Source organism: Perca fluviatilis, unplaced genomic scaffold, assembly GCF_010015445.1.
Source record: "Perca fluviatilis unplaced genomic scaffold, GENO_Pfluv_1.0 PFLUV_unplaced_scaf_5, whole genome shotgun sequence".
NCBI lineage: Eukaryota > Metazoa > Chordata > Actinopteri > Perciformes > Percidae > Perca > Perca fluviatilis.
In genome coordinates this window covers 115,529-140,288 of record NW_024375726.1, presented here as the reverse complement: position 1 = coordinate 140,288, position 24,760 = coordinate 115,529, and the positions used below count along the sequence as shown (strand labels likewise).

The 24,760-nt window shown below is 44.1% G+C and overlaps 1 protein-coding gene across 1 annotated transcript in view; it reads right to left on the bottom strand.

Moving 5' to 3' along the window:
* Window positions 1–1,694: 1,694 nt before the first annotated feature.
* LOC120555250 (xanthine dehydrogenase/oxidase-like) overlaps window positions 1,695–24,760 on the bottom strand; it is a gene marked incomplete at its 5' end in the record, with an annotated part of 41,614 nt that continues 18,548 nt past the window's right edge. The window contains 6 exon segments of the mRNA XM_039793931.1: window positions 1,695–1,788; window positions 2,894–3,112; window positions 6,151–6,222; window positions 10,647–10,709; window positions 16,572–16,790; window positions 17,101–17,172. Coding sequence (XP_039649865.1) covers window positions 1,696–1,788; window positions 2,894–3,112; window positions 6,151–6,222; window positions 10,647–10,709; window positions 16,572–16,790; window positions 17,101–17,172 — 738 coding nt within the window.

The following is a 24,760-nucleotide window of genomic DNA, read 5'->3' as shown; positions in this document are numbered from 1 at the left end:
CATCTCTGACTCATCATTTAACCTCCAGCAAAACCACATCATCACCCAAAATACCTCAGGACAGGGAAACACACAGACACACACAGATATATAAACACACAGACATATACACAAACACACACATGTGCACACACAGACATATATACACACAGACAAAGACATGCATGCACACACACACACAGAAGACACATACACAGACAGAGAGAGAGAGAGAGAGAGAGAGATATACACACAGAGAGACACACACACACATACACCAATAATGGTTCTGACAGCCTTAATATAAACTTATATTCCAAGAACAAAATACTCCTAGAGCAAACCTTGCTGCTGCTCCTCCAGTCTTCCCATGATGCTTTGGAGTTTTGGGTCTGGTACAGCACCAGGCGCCCGCTGAGGGTCCGGCAGACAGCGAACACAGCGGCGCCGTTGAGGTCGGAGGACACCGAGGCGGAGGTTGGTGTTGGGGATTGCTGGTCCTCAGAGAGATGTGGATCTCTTTCACACAACACACACACACACACACACACAAATATACTCACTCTCTCACACACACACATACACACACACACACACACACAAAAACACACACAGACACACACACACACACACACACACACACACCCCAGGGTATTTCTAACTTGCATTTGCAAAATCTTTGCGCTCACATCTTCCGTTCCTGTGTCAGAGCTCCACTCAAGTCCACAAACCAAGACGTTAACAAGTCAACAGTGACCGACCGACACACACACATATATATATACACATATATATCCTATTTTCCCCATTTCTCCTCTCTTCCTTCCCTCTTCTCCTTTAAAGGAGTGATAGAATGCAAAACTGATTTGACCTTGTCCTAGCTGAATAATGACAGGTTAGTGGGTAACTAGGACATACAGAGAACCTCTAAATCCCATTGACTCCTCTTTTCTCTGCAGATCTCACTATTTGAAACTGCCTCTGAAAACGGGCGAGTCTCAACGAGCCGCAATAGTTGACGTCAACTAGGCGGCTCCTCCTCATCTGGCTCTAGTCTGTGTTTGTCACGCCCCAACATTTGCATCGGCTACACAACTGACCTGAGATCAGTTAGTCTTCTGACTCTAGGTCGTGCAGATCTCAGAAAATGTATACATTGTTCATATGCTATTTTACCATTAAATTCACTTCTGAGACTTTTCTATGCAAGAAATCAACTATGTAGAGGTCAAATATGGGCCGTTTCATGAATTGATGTCTAATTGCTAAATTTCTCCGACTGTGTGTCAGAGTTCAGAGGCTGGTGCTGCCTCGCCGTCCGGCCTGTCTTCCTTCACAGATGATGGAGCTCAGTCACGGCTGGCAACCCACAGCACTCCATACCCGCGCAAAGTCACCGTTTTCGGCAAATGGACTACGAAACGCCGCTGCTCTGACAGAGCTCCAGGGCCTGCAGCTCCCCTCTTCCTGCTAGCTAGCTAAATGCCCGGTGTATGTGAGTGAGAGCGCGGTCAGCGAGCTTGTTACACCAGCAATCTGTTACCACAGGTTCCAGTTAATCTTTTAATGTGTGTAATTATAATGTGTTGAGTTATTTAAACAAACGATTGGGGAAATAAACGCCGCTTGTCCATGAGTCACATTGATAGAGCCTGTGGCTGGATGGAGCTCTATCAATGAGAGCTAGCTAGCCTCCTCTTAGAATTCCTCTGGAATTCACAAAAAATCATTAACTTGAAATCGGACTCCTGCGGGGACTCCTTTGTCTTTGTCCTCCGGAGTCTTCGGCCGATGAGTCTGCCGCCGAGGCTGCCGCCACGGGCAAAGGCCAACAGTTAAAACAAAGAGACGATGCCGTTAGGTGCAGGTGCGGCAGCCACACCCTCACCAAACCATCAAAATCACCTGGGACTCGTTCTACCTCCACGCCTACGTTGACACATCACACTAAACCATTAACGGCTCAACAAACTCCACAGAACTCCGCCAACACAAACAGTCACAGGAAAACCACGCGGTAGAACATATAACAGTAGAACACATGGCAATACACCTAAACACAGTACGACATTACCTTAATATCTAGCTAGCCAGGAATCACTTCCTTCAGAAGGCAAAAGCACTCCAAATTGACCTTACTCATGCAGGCAAGATCAGGTGGGGAAGACACACCCTGGCTGATCGGTCAACACAGGTGTGTGTCTCTGCATGTGTGTGCGTGTCTTACTGTCCATCTGTCTTTCTGCATGTGTGTCTCTGTGTGTATAGTACAGTAATAACCCTTCAACTACTACATAACGGAACATGACTGTGTGTATTTTTGTGTAACATGTGAACTGTGTTTCGGTCCAGTACCCAGCAGAGAACCGCTGGTACCAGATCGGCATCGTGTCGTAAGGGCTGCGAGCCCCTCACGACGGAAAGTACGCGGCTTCTACCACGCAGTTCAGGATGAGGAGGTGGATGAACAAGGTCATCGACAACACGACGGAAACGACGACCGACAACTAGGCAACGAGGTCATCGACTACACCGGACGAACCCACCGCCATAACTAGACTCGATGCTGAGAATCTAATAAAGTTTGTCCCTCATTCTGCAACGCTTTACATCTCTTGACTCATCATTTAACCTCCAGCAAAACCACATCATCACCCAAAATACCTCAGGACAGGGAAACACACAGACACACACAGATATATAAACACACAGACATATACACAAACACACACATGTGCACACACAGACATATATACACACAGACAAAGACATGCATGCACACACACAGACAGAGAGAGAGAGAGAGAGAGAGAGATATACACACAGAGAGACACACACACACATACACCAATAATGGTTCTGACAGCCTTAATATAAACTTATATTCCAAGAACAAAATACTCCTAGAGCAAACCTTGCTGCTGCTCCTCCAGTCTTCCCATGATGCTTTGGAGTTTTGGGTCTGGTACAGCACCAGGCGCCCGCTGAGGGTCCGGCAGACAGCGAACACAGCGGCGCCGTTGAGGTCGGAGGACACCGAGGCGGCCGTGGGGCTGGTGTTGGGGACCGTGTTGGTGCTGGTCTCAGAGATGTGGATCTTAGAGCACGGGATACCCAGAACCCTGCTGGCTACCTGGACACACACACACACACACACATATATATATACACACAAAGACATGCATGCACACACACAGAGACACACACACACACACACACACCCCAGGGTATTTCTAACTTGCATTTGCAAAATCTTTGCGCTCACATCTTCCGTTCCTGTGTCAGAGCTCCACTCAAGTCCACAAACCAAGACGTTAACAAGTCAACAGTGACCGACCGACACACACACATATATATATCCTATTTTCCCCATTTCTCCTCTCTTCCTTCCCTCTTCTCCTTTAAAGGAGTGATAGAATGCAAAACTGATTTGACCTTGTCCTAGCTGAATAATGACAGGTTAGTGGGTAACTAGGACATACAGAGAACCTCTAAATCCCATTGACTCCTCTTTTCTCTGCAGATCTCACTATTTGAAACTGCCTCTGAAAACGGGCGAATCTCAACGAGCCGCAATAGTTGACGTCAACTAGGCGGCTCCTCCTCATCTGGCTCTAGTCTCTCTCTTTGTCACGCCCCAACATTTGCATCGGCTACACAACTGACCTGAGATCAGTTAGTCTTCTGAATCTAGGTCGTGCAGATCTCAGAAAATGTATACATTGTTCATATGCTATTTTACCATTAAATTCACTTCTGAGACTTTTCTATGCAAGAAATCAACTACGTAGAGGTCAAATATGGGCCGCTTTATGAATTGATGTCTAATTGCTAAATTTCTCCGACTGTGTGTCAGAGTTCAGAGGCTGGTGCTGCCTCGCCGTCCGGCCTCGCCTGTCTTCCTTCACAGATGATGGAGCTCAGTCACGGCTGGCAACCCACAGCACTCCATACCCGCGCAAAGTCACCGTTTTCGGGCAATGGACCAATAAACGGCGCGCTCGCCTTAACAGAGCTCCAGGGCCCCGTAGCCCCTCTTCCTGCTAGCTAGCTAAATGCACGGTGTGTGTGAGTGAGAGCGGTCAGCGAGCTTGTTACACCAGCAATCTGTTACCACAGGTTCCAGTTAATCTTTTAATGTGTGTAATTATAATGTGTTGAGTTATTTAAACAAACGATTGGGGAAATAAACGCCGCTTGTCCATGAGTCACATTGATAGAGCCTGTGGCTGGATGGAGCTCTATCAATGAGAGCTAGCTAGCCTCCTCTTAGAATTCCTCTGGAATTCACAAAAAATCATTAACTTGAAATCGGACTCCTGCGGGGACTCCTTTGTCTTTGTCCTCCGGAGTCTTCGTCCGATGAGTCTGCCGCCGAGGCTGCCGCCACGGGCAAAGGCCAACATTTAAAACACAGAGACGATGCCGTTAGGTGCAGGTGCGGCAGCCACACCCTCACCAAACCATCAAAATCACCTGGGACTCGTTCTACCTCCACGCCCCTCGTTGACACATCACACTAAACCATTAACGCTCCAACAAACTCCACAGAACTCCGCCCAACACAAACAGTCACAGGAAAACCACGCAGTAGAACATATAACAGTAGAACACATGGCAATACACCTAAACACAGTACGCACTTACCTTAATATCTAGCTAGCCAGGAATCACTTCCTTCAGAAGGCAAAAGCACTCCAAATTGACCTTACTCATGCAGGCGAGATCAGGTGGGGAAGACACACCCTGGCTGATCGGTCAACACAGGTGTGTGTCTCTGCATGTGTGTGCGTGTCTTACTGTCCATCTGTCTTTCTGCATGTGTGTCTCTGTGTGTATAGTACAGTAATAACCCTTCAACTACTACATAACGGAACATGACTGTGTGTATCTTGTGTAACATGTGAACTGTGTTTTCGGGTCCAGTACCCAGCAGAGAACCGCTGGTACCAGATCGGCATCGTGTCGTGGGGCGAAGGCTGCGACCGCGACGGAAAGTACGGCTTCTACACGCACGTGTTCAGGATGAGGAGGTGGATGAACAAGGTCATCGACAACACGAGCGGAAACGACGACGACAACTAGGCAACGAGGTCATCGACTACACCGGACGAACCCACCGCCATAACTAGACTCGATGCTGAGAATCTAATAAAGTTTGTCCTCATTCTGCAACGCTTACATCTCTGACTCATCATTTAGCCTCCAGCAAAACCACATCATCACCCAAAATACCTCAGGACAGGGAAACACACAGACACACACAGATATATAAACACACAGACATATACACAAACACACACATGTGCACACACAGACATATATACACACAGACAAAGACATGCATGCACACACACAGACAGACACATACACAGACAGAGAGAGAGAGACAGAGAGAGAGAGACAGAGAGACAGAGATATACACACAGAGAGACACATACACAGACAGAGAGAGAGACAGAGAGAGAGACAGAGAGACAGAGATATACACACAGAGAGACACACACACACACATACACCAATAATGGTTCTGACAGCCCTAATATAAACTTATATTCCAAGAACAAAATACTCCTAGAGCAAACCTTGCTGCTGCTCCTCCAGTCTTCCCATGATGCTTTGGAGTTTTGGGTCTGGTACAGCACCAGGCCGGCTGAGGGTCCGGCAGACAGCGAAGTCACAGCGGGCGCGGGTGGGGGGGGGGCGGAGGCGGCCGTGGGGCTGGTGTTGGGGACCGTGTTGGTGCTGGTCTCAGAGATGTGGATCTTAGAGCACAGGATACCCAGAACCCTGCTGGCTACCTGGACACACACACACACACACACACACACAGAGACACACACACACATATACTCACTCTCTCACACACACACACACACACACACACACACACACATTCATCTGTTACAGCTTTAGTTACTTTACACATTAAGATTTCTGCACACAAAACCCATATTACATTATAATATATCTAATATACATTATATATACACTCATATATGTATGTATGTAAGTATGTGTGTGTGTGTGTATATATAAATATATAACTATATGTGTGTGTGTGTGTGTATATGTATGTATATATACACAGATATATACATATATATGTATATATATATATACATATATATATATATATGTGTATATATATGTAATATGACGTGGAGGTACCTGGACCATCTTGGTCCCACCATGGGTCAACAGTACTGAGCCGTCTGTGTAGATATGGACCAGAGCTCCAGCCTATACACACACACACACACACACACACACACACACACACCCCAGGGTATTTCTAACTTGCGTATTGCAAAATCTTGCGCCCACATCTTCCTTTCCTGTGTGTCAGAGTCCCACTCAAGTCCACAAACCAAGACGTTAACAAGTCAACAGTGACCGACACACACACACATATATATACACATATATATCCTATTTTCCCCCATTTCCTCCTCTCTCTTCCTTCTCCTTTAAAGGAGTGATAGAATGCAAAACTGATTTGACCTTGTCCTAGCTGAATAATGACAGGTTAGTGGGTAACTAGGACATACAGAGAACCTCTAAATCCCATCGACATCTCTTTTCTCTGCAAATCTCACTATTTGAAACTGCCTCTGAAAACGGCGTAATCTCAACGAGCCGCAATAGTTGACGTCAACTAGGCGGCTCCTCCTCATCTGGCTCTAGTCTCTCTCTTTGTCACGCCCCAACATTTGCATCGGCTACACAACTGACCTGAGATCAGTTAGTCTTCTGACTCTAGGTCGTGCAGATCTCAGAAAATGTATACATTGTTCATATGCTATTTTACCATTAAATTCACTTCTGAGACTTTTCTATGCAAGAAATCAACTACGTAGAGGTCAAATATGGGCTGTTTTATGAATTGATGTCTAATTGCTAAATTCTCCTCCGGAACTGTGTGTCAGAGTTCAGAGGCTGGTGCTGCCGTCCGCCTGTCTTCCTTCTCACAGATGATGGAGCTCAGTCACGGCGGGCAGCCCACAGCACTCCATACCCGGCAAAGTCACCGTTGCTATCGGGACCACGCGAAACGCGCTGCTCTGACAGAGCTCCAGGGCCTGCAGCTCCCCTCTTCCTGCTAGCTAGCTAAATGCCCGGTGTATGTGAGTGAGAGCGCGGTCAGCGCAGCTTGTTACACCAGCAATCTGTTACCACAGGTTCCAGTTAATCTTTTAATGTGTGTAATTATAATGTGTTGAGTTATTTAAACAAACGATTGGGGAAATAAACGCCCGCTTGTCCGTGAGTCTCATTGATAGAGCCTGTGGCTGGATGGAGCTCTATCAATGAGAGCTAGCAGCTAGAGTCCTCTTAGAATTCCCTCTGGAATTCACAAAAATCATTAACTTGAAATCGGACTCCTGCGGGGACCTCCTTTGTCTTTGTCCTCGGAGTCTTCGCCGATGAGTCTGCCGCCGAGGTGCGCCGCCACGGGCAAAGGCCAACAGTTAAAACAAAGAGACGATGCCGTTAGGTGCAGTGCGGCAGCCACACCCTCACCAAACCATCAAAATCACCTGGGACTCGTTCTACCCTCCACTCGTTGACACAATCACACTAAACCATTAACGGCTCCAACAAACTCCACAGAACTCCGCCCAACACAAACAGTCACAGGAAAACCACGCAGTAGAACATATAACAGTAGAACACATGGCAATACACCTAAACACAGTACGCATTACCTTAATATCTAGCTAGCCAGGAATCACTTCCTTCAGAAGGCAAAAGCACTCTAAATTGACCTTACTCATGCAGGCAAGATCAGGTGGGAAGACACACCCTGGCTGATCGGTCAACACAGGTGTGTGCGTCTGCGTGTGTGTGCGTCTTACTGTCCATCTGTTTTCTTTCTGCATGTGTGTCGTACGTGTAAACATAATAACCCTTCTCAACTACTACATAACGGAACATGACTGTGTGTATCTTGTGTAACATGTGAACTGTTTTCGGGGTCCAGTACCCAGCAGAGAACGCTGGTACTCAGATCGGCATCGTGGTTAATTATGAGGCGGCGACCGCCGCACGGAAAGTAACGGCTTCTACGAATCGCGCGTCTGCATGTGGATGAGGTGGATGAAACGCTCGGTCATCGACAACACGGAGCGGAAACCCAAGACGACAAGAACTGAGGCAACGATACCAATCATCGACAACCACCAAACCCACCGCCATAACTAGACTTCGATGCTGAGAATCTAATAAAGTTTGTCCTCATCCTAACGCTACATCTCTGACTCATCATTTTGTCCAGCAAAACCACATCATCACCCAAAAAAAAACCACCTCAGAAAAAAAAAAAAAAGAAAAAAAAACACACAATATATAAACACCACAAATACACACACAAATGCCATATACACACAAAACATAAACACACAGACATATACACACACACACAACCATACAGAATATACTAAAAAAAAAAAACAAAGAAAAAAAAAAAAAAAGAAACACACAACAGACACACGCACAGAGAGAGAGAGAGAGAGAGAGATATACACACAGAGAGACACACACACACACATACACCAATAATGGTTCTGACAGCCTTAATATAAAATCCTATATTCAAGAACAAATCTAGCCGCGCCGTCTTCCCATGATCTTTGGGTTTTGGGTCTGGGCACCAGGGTCTGGCTAGCCCGGAGACAGCGAACAGCCAGCGCCTGCCGAGGTCGGAGGACGCCGGAGGCGTTGGCCGGGGAATCGTGCTGGTGTTGGCCCTGTGGATTCTTAGAGCACAGGATACCCAGAACCCTGCTAGCTACCTGGACACACACCCCCCCCCCACACACACACACACACACATTCATCTGTACAGCTTTAAGTTACATATCAGTTCGCACACAAAACCCATATTACATTATAATATATCTAATATACATTATATATATATTTACTCATATATGTATGTATGGAGTATGTGTGTGTGTGTGTATATATAAATAATATGTGTATGTGTATATATATAATACACAGATATATAATATATATGTATATATATATATACATATATATATATATATATAATATATATGTGTATATATATGTAATATGATCGGAGGTACCTGGACCATCTTGGTCCCACCATGGGTCAACAGTACTGAGCCGTTCGTGTAGATATGGACCAGAGCTCCAGCCTATACACACACACACACACACACACACATATACACACTACTCTCACAACACACACACACACACACACACACACACACACACACACACACACATATACTCACTCTCTCACACACACACACACACACACACACACACACATATACTCACTCTCACACACACATATACTCACTCTCACACACACACACACACACACACACACAAAGAGACACACACATATACACACACACATATACTCACTCTCACACACACACACACACACACACACACACACACACAAAGAGACACACACATACACAGACACACACACGTGTGCACACACACACACACAGATATATATACACACAAAGACATGCATGCACACACACAGAGACATACACACAGAGACACACACACAAACACACACCCCAGGGTATTTCTAACTTGCATTTGCTAAATCTTTGCGCTCACATCTTCCGTTCCTGTGTCAGAGCTCCACTCAAGTCCACAAACCAAGACGTTAACAAGTCAACAGTGACCGAACGACACACACACATATATATCCTATTTTCCCCATTTCTCCTCTCTTCCTTCTCTCTTCTCCTTTAAAGGAGTGATAGAATGCAAAACTGATTTGACCTTGTCCTAGCTGAATAATGACAGGTTAGTGGGTAACTAGGACATACAGAGACCTCCTAAATCCCATTGACTCCTCTTTTCTCTGCAGATCTCACTATTTGAAACTGCCTCTGAAAAACGGCGAAGTTCTCCAACGAAGCCGCAATAGTTGACGTCAACTAGGCGGCCCTCCTCATCTGGCTCTAGTCTGTGTTTGTCACGCCCAACATTTGCATCGGCCACAACTGACCTGAGATCAGTTAGTCTTCTGACTCTAGGTCGTGCAGATCTCAGAAAATGTATACATTGTTCATATGCTATTTTACCATTAAATTCACTTCTGAGACTTTTTTATGCAAGAAATCAACTATGTAGAGGTCAAATATGGGCTGTTTTTATGAATTGATGTCTAATTGCTAAATTTCTCCGACTGTGTGTCAGAGTTCAGAGGCTGGTAGCCTCCCCCGTCCGGCCTGCTCTTCCTTCACAGATGATGGAGCTCCAGTCACGCTGGCAACCCACAGCACTCCATACCCGCGCCAAGAAAGTCACCGTTTTCGGCCAAATGGACTACGGTAAACGCTGCTCTGACAGAGCTCCAGGGCCTGCAGCTCCCCTCTTTCCTGCTAGCTAGCTAAATGCCCGGTGTATGTGAGTGAGAGCGCGTCAGCGAGCTTGTTACACCAGCAATCTGTTACCACAGGTTCCAGTTAATCTTTTAATGTGTGTAATTATAATGTGTGTGTTATTTAAACAAACGATTGGGGGAAATAAACGCGCTTGTCCATGAGTCACATTGATAGAGCCTGTGGCTGGATGGAGCTCTATCAAGTGAGAGCTAGCTAGCTAGCCTCCTCTTAGAATTCCTCTGGAATTCACAAAAAATCATTAACTTGAAATCGGACTCCTGCGGGGACTCCTTTGTCTTTGTCCTCCGGAGTCTTCGGCCGATGAGTCTGCCGCCGAGGCTGCCGCCACGGGCAAAGGCCAACATTTAAAACACAGAGATGATGCCGTTAGGTGCAGGTGCGGCAGCCACACCCTCACCTAACCATCAAAATCACCTGGGACTCGTTCTACCTCCACGCCCCTCGTTGACACATCACACTAAACCATTAACGGCTCCAACAAACTCCACAGAACTCCACCCAACACAAACACTCACAGGAAAACCACGCGAGTAGAACATATAACAGTAGAACACATGGCAATACACCTAAACACAGTACGACTTACCTTAATATCTAGCTAGCCAGGAATCACTTCCTTCAGAAGGCAAAAGCACTCCAAATTGACCTTAGTCATGCAGGCGAGATCAGGTGGGGAAGACACACCCCTGGCTGATCGGTCAACACAGGTGTGTGTCTCGTAATGTGTATGCGGTCTCTTACTGTCCATCTGTCTTTCTGCATGCGTGTCTGCATGTGGTGTATAGTACAGTAATAACCCTTCAACTACTACATAACGGAACATGACTGTGTGTATCTTGTGTAACATGTGAACTGTGTTTTCGGGTCCAGTACCCAGCAGAGAACCGCTGGTACCAGATCGGGCATCGTGTCGTGGGGCGTAAGGCGCGACCCGTGACGGAAAGTATGGTTCTACACGACGTGTTCAGGATGAGGAGGTGGATGAACAGGGTCACTCCGACCAACACGGAAAGAGACGGCCAACTAATAACGCAACGAGGTCATCGACTACACGACGAACCCACCGCCATAACTAGACTCGATGCTGAGAATCTAATAAAGTTTGTCCTCATTCTGCAACGCTTACATCTCTGACTCATCATTTAGCCTCCAGCAAAACCACATCATCACCCAAAATACCTCAGGACAGGGAAACACACAGACACACACACAGATATATAAACACACAGACATATACACAAACACACACATGTGCACACACAGATATATATACAGACAAAGACATGCATGCACACACACACAGACAGACACACACACACCCCCCAGGGTATTTCTAACTTGCATTTGCAAAATCTTTGCGCTCGCATCTTCCGTTCCTGTGTCAGAGCTCCACTCAAGTCCACAAACCAAGACGTTAACAAGTCAACAGTGACCGACACACACACATATATATCCTATTTTCCCCATTTCTCCTCTCTTCCTTCTCTCTTCTCCTTTAAAGGAGTGATAGAATGCAAAACTGATTTGACCTTGTCCTAGCTGAATAATGACAGGTTAGTGGGTAACTAGGACATACAGAGAACCTCTAAATCCCATCGACACCTCTTTTCTCTGCAGATCTCACTATTTGAAACTGCCTCTGAAAACGGGCGAGTCTCAACGAGCCGCAATAGTTGACGTCAACTAGTGGCTCCTCCTCATCTGGCTCTAGTTCGTGTTTTTGTCACGCCAACATTTGCATCGGGCTACAAAACTGACCTGAGATCAGTTGTCTTCTGACTCTGTGGTCGCAGATCTCAGAAAATGTATACATTGTTCATATGCTATTTTACCATTAAATTCACTTCTGAGACTTTTCTATGCAAGAAATCAACTATGTAGAGGTCAAATATGGGCGCGTTTATGAATTGATGTCTAATTGCTAAATTTCTCCGACTGTGTCAGAGTTCAGAGGCTGGTGCTGCCTCGCCAACCGGCCTGTCTTCCTTCACAGATGATGGAGCTCAGTCACGGCTGGCAGCCCACAGCACTCCATACCCGCGCAAGAAAGTCACCGTTTGGCAAATGGACTCTCACATTTAAACGCTGCTCTGACAGAGCTCCAGGGCCTGCAGCTCCCCTCTTCCTGCTAGCTAAATGCACGGTGTGTGTGAGTGAGAGCGCGGTCAGCGAGCTTGTTACACCAGCAATCTGTTACCACAGGTTCCAGTTACTCTTTTAATGTGTGTAATTCTAATGTGTTGAGTTATTTAAACAAACCATTGGGGAAATAAACGCCGCTTGTCCCTGAGTCTCATTGATAGAGCCTGCGGCTGGACGTAGCTCTATCAATGAGAGCTAGCTAGCCTCCTCTTAGAATTCCTCTGGAACTCACAAATATTCATTAACTTGAAATCGGACACCGTTGTTAGCTTTATAAAACATTTAGTTAGATGTTGTATAAGTGGCGTGACGAAATTCAAACAAAATTCAATCCGAAAATGAAGCCAACTATCCGTGATTTGTAGCTACACATAGCTAGGATTGAAGGGACAGTCGCAGCTAACGAAACACTTTGTCTTCACAAATATTCATTAACTTGAAATCGGACACCGTTGTTAGCTTTATAAGACATATAGTTAGATGTTGTGTAGCTAAGTGGCGTGACATGTGTGTAACATGTGGTAAGAGATTGCTGGTGTAACAAGCTCGCTGACCGCGCTCTCACACACGGGCCATTTAGCTAGCAGGAAGAGAGGAGATGCTGGAGCTCTGTCAGGGCAGCGGCGTTTGGTAGTAGTCCACCAGCCCAAACGGTGACTTTGCGCGGGTATGAGGTGCTGTGGGCTGCAGCAGCCGTGCCGGAGCTCAATCGAGCTCACAGCAAGCCGGGGTCTGTGGAGGAAGGCGGGCCGGGCGGCGAGGCAGCAACACAGGCAGCTGAACTCCGACACACAGTTTTACCAAATTTGCAATTAGCCATCCATTTTCGTAAAACGGCCCATATTTGAGCTTTATATAGTTGATTTCTCGCATAAAAAAGTCTCAGAAGTGAATTTGGTAAGGAAACATTGCAGCGTCTGGAATATGAGATTCTGTCGCATCTCTAATGTCTGTGTATTGGGGATTCGCTCAACCAATCAGCACGCTTCTCTACGTGTGTGTACGGGGCTAAGGCTCAACCAATCAGCGCGCAGCTCATCTAAATATTCATGAGCATACCATATTTGGAAGAAAAGCTCTCGTTACAAATAGGGCCAAAACACAGGGATGCATAAGGGCCAATAAAATATCAACCAGGCCATTTTCAGCCCAACTAATGTTACATACCCCATTAGGAGACCATAAGGAACAGTGTGAAATACCCTATAGAATCATTCTATCACCCCTTTAACGAACATTAAACTAAACCCTGATGCTAATTTCATGACTCCGAAATGCAAATCGGTCGCATAAAACAACATCCAAAATGTCCAAAAACAGACAGAGGCCAGACCACTAATCAGTTGGTAAGTTAAACAAATATGACAAATACCAGTACGAGAAAAAGAAATAAATAGACATGACTGCATGTCTAGGTATTAATACAGATCCTATTTAAAGTGGCTACTGTCTAAATACAATAACCTGACAGTGGAAGGAATACAAGATTTGGAGTAAGTATTTTCACACGTGTATCTGTGGGCATGTGCTCATCTTTAACCTACAACCTAATTTAGATGTTCAGCCTTTAGGCAAAATCTAGATATTTATTTTAAAGTGCCCATATTATGAAAAAAATCTCCTTTTTCTGGTGATTTGGGGTGTTATTTTGTGTCTCTGGTGCTTCCACACACATACAGACTTTGAAAATAACCCATCCATGGTGTTCTGAGTGAGATCGTGTTCTGAATGTGTCCTGCCTTCAGTCTCCTGGTGAGCTGTTCAAAATCGGCCCGGCTTGTGACGTCACTAGCCGAGATGAGCTGGCTAACCGCAACCATTAGCTCGTAGCGTTAGCATGCTACCTCATTCTCAATGGCAAAGCACTGCTGCAACACACACTAGTTCACCATAATCTCCAAAAGAACTCCTTCCATGTGCTCCCTGGTTTAGAAGAAGTCTCCCAGCTGATCCTGCCTTGGAACTGACTGAAGTTGGAGAAACAGCCTTTCTTTTACTGTCTATGGAGCTAGCTGACACGAGCTACGATCTGAGCTACTGAGCATGTGCGAGTGCAATCAAAGATAGTACAGAAGAAGAAAAGAGGTCTCACTCTGTAGCTAAAACAGAGAGCTGAACACAGGGTGAAAAGAGGAGCTGCAGCAATGCACAGTACAACTAAAATATGGTGTTTTTTTTATAATTAAACCAGGTAAACCTATTCTGGTACAACCTTAAAATACAATTATGAACCTGAAAATGAGCAGAATATGGGCGCTTTAATGAATGCAGAAAGTTAAACTGGTTAGAATATAGCTAGCATTATATTATGTAATAAATATAATGAAATAATTTAGTTTAGGCTATGAATAGTGCCTAGACCTGCCAAAAATACATATATATATATATATATATATATGTGTATATATATGTAATATGACGTGGAGGTACCTGGACCATCTTGGTCCCACCATGGGTCAACAGTACTGAGCCGTCTGTGTAGATATGGACCAGAGCTCCAGCCTATACACACACACACACACACACACACACACACACACACATATACTCACTCACACACACACACACACACACACACACACACACATATACTCACTCACACACACACACACACACACACACACACACACACACACACACACACACACACACACACACACACATCCAGCCTATACACACACACACACACACACACACACATATACTCACTCTCACACACACACACACACACACACACACACACACACACACATATACTCACTCTCACACACACATATACTCACTCTCACACACACATATACTCACTCTCACACACACATATACTCACTCTCACACACACACACACACACATATACTCACTCCTGCGGGGACTCCTTTGTCTTTGTCCTCCGGAGTCTTCGGCCGATGAGTCTGCGCACGCGAGGCGCCACGCGGAGCAGGCCAACAGTTAAAACACAGAGATGATGCCGTTAGGTGCAGGCCGGCAGCCACACCCTCACCAAACCATCAAAATCACCTGGGACTCGTTCTACCTCCACGCCCTCGTTGACACATCACACTAAACCATTAACGTCCAACAAACTCCACAGAACTCCACCCAACACAAACAGTCACAGGAAAACCACGCCAGTAGAACATATAACAGTAGAACACATGGCAATACACCTAAACACAGTGCACCTTACCTTAATATCTAGCTAGCCAGGAATCACTTCCTTCAGAAGGCAAAAGCACTCCAAATTGACCTTACTCATGCAGGCAAGATCAGGTGGGGAAGACACACCCTGGCTGATCGGTCAACACAGGTGTGTGTCTCTCTGCATGTGTGCGTGTCTTACTGTCCATCTGTCTTTCTGCATGTGTGTCTCTGTGTGTATAGTACAGTAATAACCCTTCAACTACTACATAACGGAACATGACTGTGTGTATCTTGTGTAACATGTGAACTGTGTTTCCGGTCCAGTACCCAGCAGAGAACCGCTGGTACCAGATCGGCATCGTTCGTGCGGTAAGGCGGCACCACCGACCCGGAAAGTAACGGCTTCTACACGCACGTGTTCAGGATGAGGAGGTGGATGAACAAGGTCATCGACAACACGAAGGAAACGGCACGACGACAACTAGGCAACGAGGTCATCGACTACACCGGACGAACCCACCGCCATAACTAGACTCGATGCTGAGAATCTAATAAAGTTTGTCCTCATTCTGCAACGCTTACATCTCTGACTCATCATTTAGCCTCCAGCAAAACCACATCATCACCCAAAATACCTCAGGACAGGGAAACACACAGACACACACACAGATATATAAACACACAGACATATACACAAACACACACATGTGCACACACAGACATATATACACACAGACAAAGACATGCATGCACACACACAGACAAGAAAGACAGAGAGAGAAAAAAAAAAAAAACAGAGATATACACACAGAGAGACACACACACACATACACCAATAATGGTTCTGACAGCCCTAATATAAACTTATATTCCAAGAACAAAATACTCCTAGAGCAAACCTTGCTGCTGCTCCTCCAGTCTTCCCATGATGCTTTGGAGTTTTGGGTCTGGTACAGCACCAGGCGCCCGCTGAGGGTCCGGCAGACAGCGAACACAGCGGCGCCGTTGAGGTCGGAGGACGCCGAGGCGGCCGTGGGGCTGGTGTTGGGGACCGTGTTGGTGCTGGTCTCAGAGATGTGGATCTTAGAGCACGGGATACCCAGAACCCTGCTGGCTACCTGGACACACACACACACACACACACACACATTCATCTGTTACAGCTTTAGTTACTTTACACATTAAGATTTCTGCACACAAAACCCATATTACATTATAATATATCTAATATACATTATATATACACTCATATATGTATGTATGTAAGTATGTGTGTGTGTGTGTATATATAAATATATAACTATGTATGTGTGTGTGTGTATATGTATGTATATATACACAGATATATACATATATATGTATATATATATATACATATATATATATATATATATATGTGTATATATATGTAATATGACGTGGAGGTACCTGGACCATCTTGGTCCCACCATGGGTCAACAGTACTGAGCCGTCTGTGTAGATATGGACCAGAGCTCCAGCCTATACACACACACACACACACACACACCCCCCAGGGTATTTCTAACTTGCATTTGCAAAATCTTTGCGCTCACATCTTCCGTTCCTGTGTCAGAGCTCCACTCAAGTCCACAAACCAAGACGTTAACAAGTCAACAGTGACCGACACACACACATATATATATACACATATATATCCTATTTTCCCCATTTCTCCTCTCTTCCTTCTCTCTTCTCCTTTAAAGGAGTGATAGAATGCAAAACTGATTTGACCTTGTCCTAGCTGAATAATGACAGGTTAGTGGGTAACTAGGACATACAGAGAACCTCTAAATCCCATCGACATCTCTTTTCTCTGCAAATCTCACTATTTGAAACTGCCTCTGAAAACGGGCGAATCTCAACGAGCAGCAATAGTTGACGTCAACTAGGCGGCTCCTCCTCATCTGGCTCTAGTCTCTCTCTTTGTCACGCCCCAACATTTGCATCGGCTACACAACTGACCTGAGATCAGTTAGTCTTCTGACTCTAGGTCGTGCAGATCTCAGAAAATGTATACATTGTTCATATGCTATTTTACCATTAAATTCACTTCTGAGACTTTTCTATGCAAGAAATCAACTATGTAGAGGTCAAATATGGGCCGTTTTATGAATTGATGTCTAATTGCTAAATTTCTCCGACTGTGTGTCAGAGTTCAGAGGCTGGTGCTGCCTCGCCGTCCGGCCTGTCTTCCTTCACAGATGATGGAGCTCAGTCACGGCTGGCAACCCACAGCACTCCATACCCGCGCAAAGTCACCGTTTTCGGCTAATGGACTACGAAACGCCGCTGCTCTGACAGAGCTCCAGGGCCTGCAGCTCCCCTCTTCCTGCTAGCTAAATGCCCGGTGTGTGTGAGTGAGAGCGCGGTCAGCGAGCTTGTTACACCAGCAATCTGTTACCACAGGTTCCAGTTACTCTTTTAATGTGTGTAATTCTAATGTGTTGAGTTATTTAAACAAACCATTGGGGAAATAAACGCCGCTTGTCCGTGAGTCTCATTGATAGAGCCTGCGGCTGGATGGAGCTCTATCAATGAGAGCTAGCTAGCTAGCCTCCTCTTAGAATTCCTCTGGAATTCACAAATATTCATTAACTTGAAATCGGACACCGTTGTTAGCTTTATAAAACATTTAGTTAGATGTTGTATAAGTGGCGTGACGAAATTCAAACAAAATTCAATCCGAAAATGAAGCCAACTATCCGTGATTTGTAGCTACACATAGCTAGGATTGAAGGGACAGTCGCAGCTAACGAAACACTTTGTCTTCACAAATATTCATTAACTTGAAATCGGACACCGTTGTTAGCTTTATAAGACATATAGTTAGATGTTGTGTAGCTAAGTGGCGTGACATGTGTGTAACATGTGGTAAGAGATTGCTGGTGTAACAAGCTCGCTGACCGCGCTCTCACACACGGGCCATTTAGCTAGCAGGAAGAGAGGAGATGCAGGCCCTGGAGCTCTGTCAGGGCAGCGGCGTTTGGTAGTAGTCCACCAGCCCAAACGGTGACTTTGCGCGGGTATGAGGTGCTGTGGGCTGCAGCAGCCGTGCCGGAGCTCAATCGAGCTCACAGCAAGCCGGGGTCTGTGGAGGAAGGCGGGCCGGGCGGCGAGGCAGCAACACAGGCAGCTGAACTCCGACACACAGTTTTACCAAATTTGCAATTAGCCATCCATTTTCGTGTAAACGGGCCGCCTATTTGAGCTTTATATAGTTGATTTCTCGCATAAAAAAGTCTCAGAAGTGAATTTGGTAAGGAAACATTGCAGTGTCTGGAATATGAGATTCTGTCGCATCTCTAATGTCTGTGTATTGGGGATTCGCTCAACCAATCAGCACGCTTCTCTACGTGTGTGTACGGGGCTAAGGCTCAACCAATCAGCGCGCAGCTCATCTAAATATTCATGAGCATACCATATTTGGAAGAAAAGCTCTCGTTACAAATAGGGCCAAAACACAGGGATGCATAAGGGCCAATAAAATATCAACCAGGCCATTTTCAGCCCAACTAATGTTACATACCCCATTAGGAGACCATAAGGAACAGTGTGAAATACCCTATATAATCATTCTATCACCCCTTTAACGAACATTAAACTAAACCCTGATGCTAATTTCATGACTCCGAAATGCAAATCGGTCGCATAAAACAACATCCAAAATGTCCAAAAACAGACAGAGGCCAGACCACTAATCAGTTGGTAAGTTAAACAAATATGACAAATACCAGTACGAGAAAAAGAAATAAATAGACATGACTGCATGTCTAGGTATTAATACAGATCCTATTTAAAGTGGCTACTGTCTAAATACAATAACCTGACAGTGGAAGGAATACAAGATTTGGAGTAAGTATTTTCACACGTGTATCTGTGGGCATGTGCTCATCTTTAACCTACAACCTAATTTAGATGTTCAGCCTTTAGGCAAAATCTAGATATTTATTTTAAAGTGCCCATATTATGAAAAAAATCTCCTTTTTCTGGTGATTTGGGGTGTTATTTTGTGTCTCTGGTGCTTCCACACACATACAGACTTTGAAAATAACCCATCCATGGTGTTCTGAGTGAGATCTGGTTTCTGAATGTGTCCTGCCTTCAGTCTCCTGGTGAGCTGTTCAAAATCGGCCCGGCTTGTGACGTCACTAGCCGAGATGAGCTGGCTAACCGCAACCATTAGCTCGTAGCGTTAGCATGCTACCTCATTCTCAATGGCAAAGCACTGCTGCAACACACACTAGTTCACCATAATCTCCAAAAGAACTACTTCCATGTGCTCCCTGGTTTAGAAGAAGTCTCCCAGCTGATCCTGCCTTGGAACTGACTGAAGTCGGAGAAACAGCCTTTCTTTTACTGTCTGTGGAGCTAGCTGACACGAGCTACGATCTGAGCTACTGAGCATGTGCGAGTGCAATCAAAGATAGTACAGAAGAAGAAAAGAGGTCTCACTCTGTAGCTAAAACAGAGAGCTGAACACAGGGTGAAAAGAGGAGCTGCAGCAATGCACAGTACAACTAAAATATGGTGTTTTTTTTATAATTAAACCAGGTAAACCTATTCTGGTACAACCTTAAAATACAATTATGAACCTGAAAATGAGCAGAATATGGGCGCTTTAATGAATGCAGAAAGTTAAACTGGTTAGAATATAGCTAGCATTATATTATGTAATAAATATAATGAAATAATTTAGTTTAGGCTATGAATAGTGCCTAGACCTGCCAAAAAATGCTTATTGTTACAAGAAACCTAAACAATCCTTAGACCTATAGACCACTACTGACCTCAATCAGAATCACCAAAATGTCAGAAAAAATACACCAAAATGTGTCAGAAAAATTACGACAAAATGTCAGAAAAATTATGACAAAATGTCACAAAAAACACGCCAAAATGACAGAAAAAAATACACAAAATGTGTCAGAAAAATTACGACAAAATGTCAGAAAAATTACACCAAAATGACAGAAAAAAACGCCAAAATGTCAGAAAAAAAAAGCCAAATCAGAATCAACTGCTCCGGTACAATAGCATTAACAGTGACCCTATGACATTTAGTGACAACAACATTGCATGTTGACTGATATAGTTTTAGAATTGGCCTACTATGGAGACAGGCAGTGGTGTAGTCTACGTGATACGCAGGTGTACACAGTATACTCACTAAGAAAGCTCCAGGATTTCCATATACCCACTTAAAAATGCACCATGACATACTTTCCATCATATTTTTGACATATTTTGAATTGTCAAGTTTTTTTTCTTTGCATAGGCTAAATGAAAAAGTATTTCAGCTGTGAATTGGTGCATGAAAGTGTATAAAAATGGAGGAAATTAAGTCTTTGATGCTCAAAATTTCCCTGGGGGAGGACACCCAGACCCCACACCTCAAAGTCCCATTCTGGCCCATACAGTACAGTATGCCCACTACAATACATTAGACTACACCACTGGAGATAGGCTATATTATTGGCAATGAATGAAGAGTTGTGATTGGCTTGCTGAGTTCACCATTTCTTGTAGTTCCCTCGTTCACTCTCTAGCTAGACTTTAGTTTTCCACAGCACACCGAAATATCCCCTTTCCTTTACCTGAAGAAAACGGAGCTAAAGGTGATTTGTTGCGTCTAAATATCAATGAGGATAAATTGAAATGTTATTGTTGTTCTTATTATTATTATTGTCAGTTTTTTGACATTTTTTTTGTCAGTTTTCTGTCAGTTTTCAGTCAGTCTTTAGTCAGTTTTTGAAATTTTGTGATGTAACAAAGAATAGCAGTTTACTATTTAGGCCGGTGGATTAAAAAAATCTATTTGTGACACAGGTTATAACTGTCATTAGCAGAAATAAAAGTCCAGCGAAATGTGCTTCTAAAAGTTTTATTTCATTAAACAATGCAATAATCAACACAATATATCACGTTATCCAATCTGTACGTTCATTTAACTCTTACAAGAACAGGTTGGATGCATTTCATTCATAATTATAAAGCTTAATAAGCGTAATTTATGTAATTTATTTATGAATTGTTATAAAATTTCAATCATAAAATGAATGTGTATTATGACATGTTAAAATGTCAATATATATATATATATATATATATATATATATAGAAGGATTTTATATAAATTTCAGTTACACTTTACTTGAAGGTATCTACATAAGAGTGACATGACAGTGTCGTGAACGTGTCATAAACATTCATGACATAATGCTTCTTTTACGAAGTGTGACTGTGTCACCTTCAATTAAAAAGTTACCGAAATTTCAATAGCAGCAATCATTTCGGCGTCTCCTCTAGGTTGTTTTTACGTGTGGAGCCAGGCAGGTAATCACAGGAAGGCCACAGCAGCCGGATATTTTACAAAATAAAAGACATTTGAAAATAAATCATTTCAAAATAAAACACCCAGATTTATGGACTTCTCAGCTGTGTCAAGACACGCGATTAGGCGCACGCACGCACGCACGCACGCACGCCACGCCACGCACGCTTTTAGAGGAGACACCCTGTTTATATATGTTTAAAGTTTACAAGTTTAATGTAAGATAAGAATTAACTGAAGTCCTGATCCAGCAAGATCGTGTGCGTGTAGAAAAAGTCTGGTTAGGGAGGTTAAGGTCTCTCTCTGGTCCTAGACCTGAACAGACCAGGGGGTGTAGGTGCCAGGGTCTGCCGGAGGACACTGCAACAGAGAAAATAATATGGCTATGATCAGTTGTTTAAAATATGAGAAGAAAAGCACCCAAAATGTTGAGAAAAAGCACCAAAAAGCGTTAAAACCCCCCTGACACAAACGTACATAAACACCGCAAAATGTCAGAAAGAATACACCTAAATGTTGGAAAAAATACGCCAAAATATTGGAAAAAATACAGCAAAATATCAGAAAAAGAAACGCCAAAATGTCAGAAGAATCATGCCAAAATTTCAGAAGAAATACGCCAAAATGTCAGGAAAAAATACACCAAAATATCACAAAAGAATAAGCTAAAATGTCACAAGGTAAGGCAGTTTTATTTGTAGAGCACATTTCAGCAACAGGGCAATTCAACGTGCTTTACATAAAACATTAAAGAGCAGTTAGAAAACGATTAAAAAACAAATCAAAACATTAAAGAGCAGATACAAATGATAAAATAAATTAAAAAAATGACATTTCTACTACCACAGGTCCATTTGGCTCCGGTGACTCTGTGTTTTCGTTACCCGTTACAAGATTGCAGTAGTTCTACTTTTCACTACGATGTAGCCGTCGCTACAAAGCTTAGTTTAATCTCGGTAGACCTCGCTAAATCCGGGACAGTTCACGGTCCGTCTCTTGATAAATTCACAGAAATATCTGACAAGTTCACAGACGTGGTCCTTGTATGGATAATCTATTGTCATAATCTATTGAGATTTAATCTATGTCACACCCGCGTTGGAGAAATTCTCAGAAATACATCCGTTATCTGTTCAAAAATACCACTAGATAAAAGACAAAATTAAAATTGACAGTGCAGTGTCTAGAAACTAGAAAATTACAAAGGAAATTTTGACAGCGTGCCTACTACTTGGTGCACATCTGAATAACACTGGCTAACAGTAAATCTGCTTTAATGTCCTAAAAAGAGAGGACAACACAGCCTACAGTAAAGAGTCTCCATGATAGGAGGTGTGTGTGTCAAAACTTGTTGCTATGGTGATTTCCACAGTGAGGGAGTGGAGGAGGGAGGGGGAGACAGTGTCTTTAAACATTTAATGATAATTATACCTCTTAAGTGTGTTCTGTAATTCAAAAACCGTGGGTCCAAACGGCAAAAATATTATCATCAGAAGAAAGATAAAAGTCTGGCGAACGCATTGATGTGTTTTTATGTTTGTGGTGTCGAATATATGTGACACAGAGCAGGTAACAAACAGGGAACCGTCTGCATCCTTCAGGTATTTATGTTTTCATTGTTTCTACCGGCAGTTGGTATGAACAGAGCCAAAAGTTTAAGTCCGGTGGATTCCAAAGTTACATGTCTGCAACCAGCACAACATTTCCATCACATCATGACCAACCATGATGTATGAAGAGTGAAAACTGTAGGGGAGAGAGCAATTTCTTTGGAAAGATTTCTGAGAATCTGCAGCTCCCCCCTCTGTCCTCCACTCTAACTGTCAACATTCGGTCCCCTTACACACACATTGGAAAATCTGAAACGGTCTGAAAACTGGACGATACATAAACTGTGATTTCGTAGAAACCGTGCTTGATATCAGAATGCCCATTCAGCCCAATAAACGCCAAGGTCTTGTCTTCGGTTGAAACATTTAATAATTTTTCTACATTAAAGTATGGCAATACAGTATGGCCTCCAAAGAGGGGTCGTTTCGAGCTATGTTAAGCGATTTCCCGAAGATTTCCCATTAAAGTCTATGGGACATTTCGCTGCATGTTTTTGCCGATTACGTGAAAACCGCGCGGCAAATCTCTTAGAAAAGTCATAGCACACCATTCCCGATCATTACACACGTTTTGATGTATTTTGTGTGCATGTGTTGGCAACGCTCCGTGACTAGTAGCGGGACAAAAATGTGGCGGAATAATGACAAGTATGCAGGATAATAGTCATTCTGCCGATTGCTGCTACTGCAGCACATTATCGGCAGAATGAATTTAAAGAACATTAAAGAGCAGTTATGGAGATTATAGATCAATGTAACGTCAGTAGAACAAGCTGTGGTACCAGTTTGGTGAACCGGTCTTGGCAGGCGGTTCGGATCCTCTCGGCCGAGGCGGGGCTGTCCAGCCTGAAGGGACCGAAGACGCCTGTCTCCTCCCGGGCAGCGCTGATGGCGTCTTTGATGGCGTAGAAAACAGACGCCGCCAGAAAGAGAGGAGGCTCGCCAACAGCCTGCAGACACACACAAAAGTCCACATCAATTTAGTCATCAATCTGTACTATGTGTGTGTGTGTGTCTGTGTGTGTGTGTGTGTGTCTGTGCGTGTGTGTGTGTGTGTATGTATGTGTGTGTGTGTTTCTGTGTGTGTGTGTGTGTATATATTTATGTATGTGTGTGTGTGTGTGTC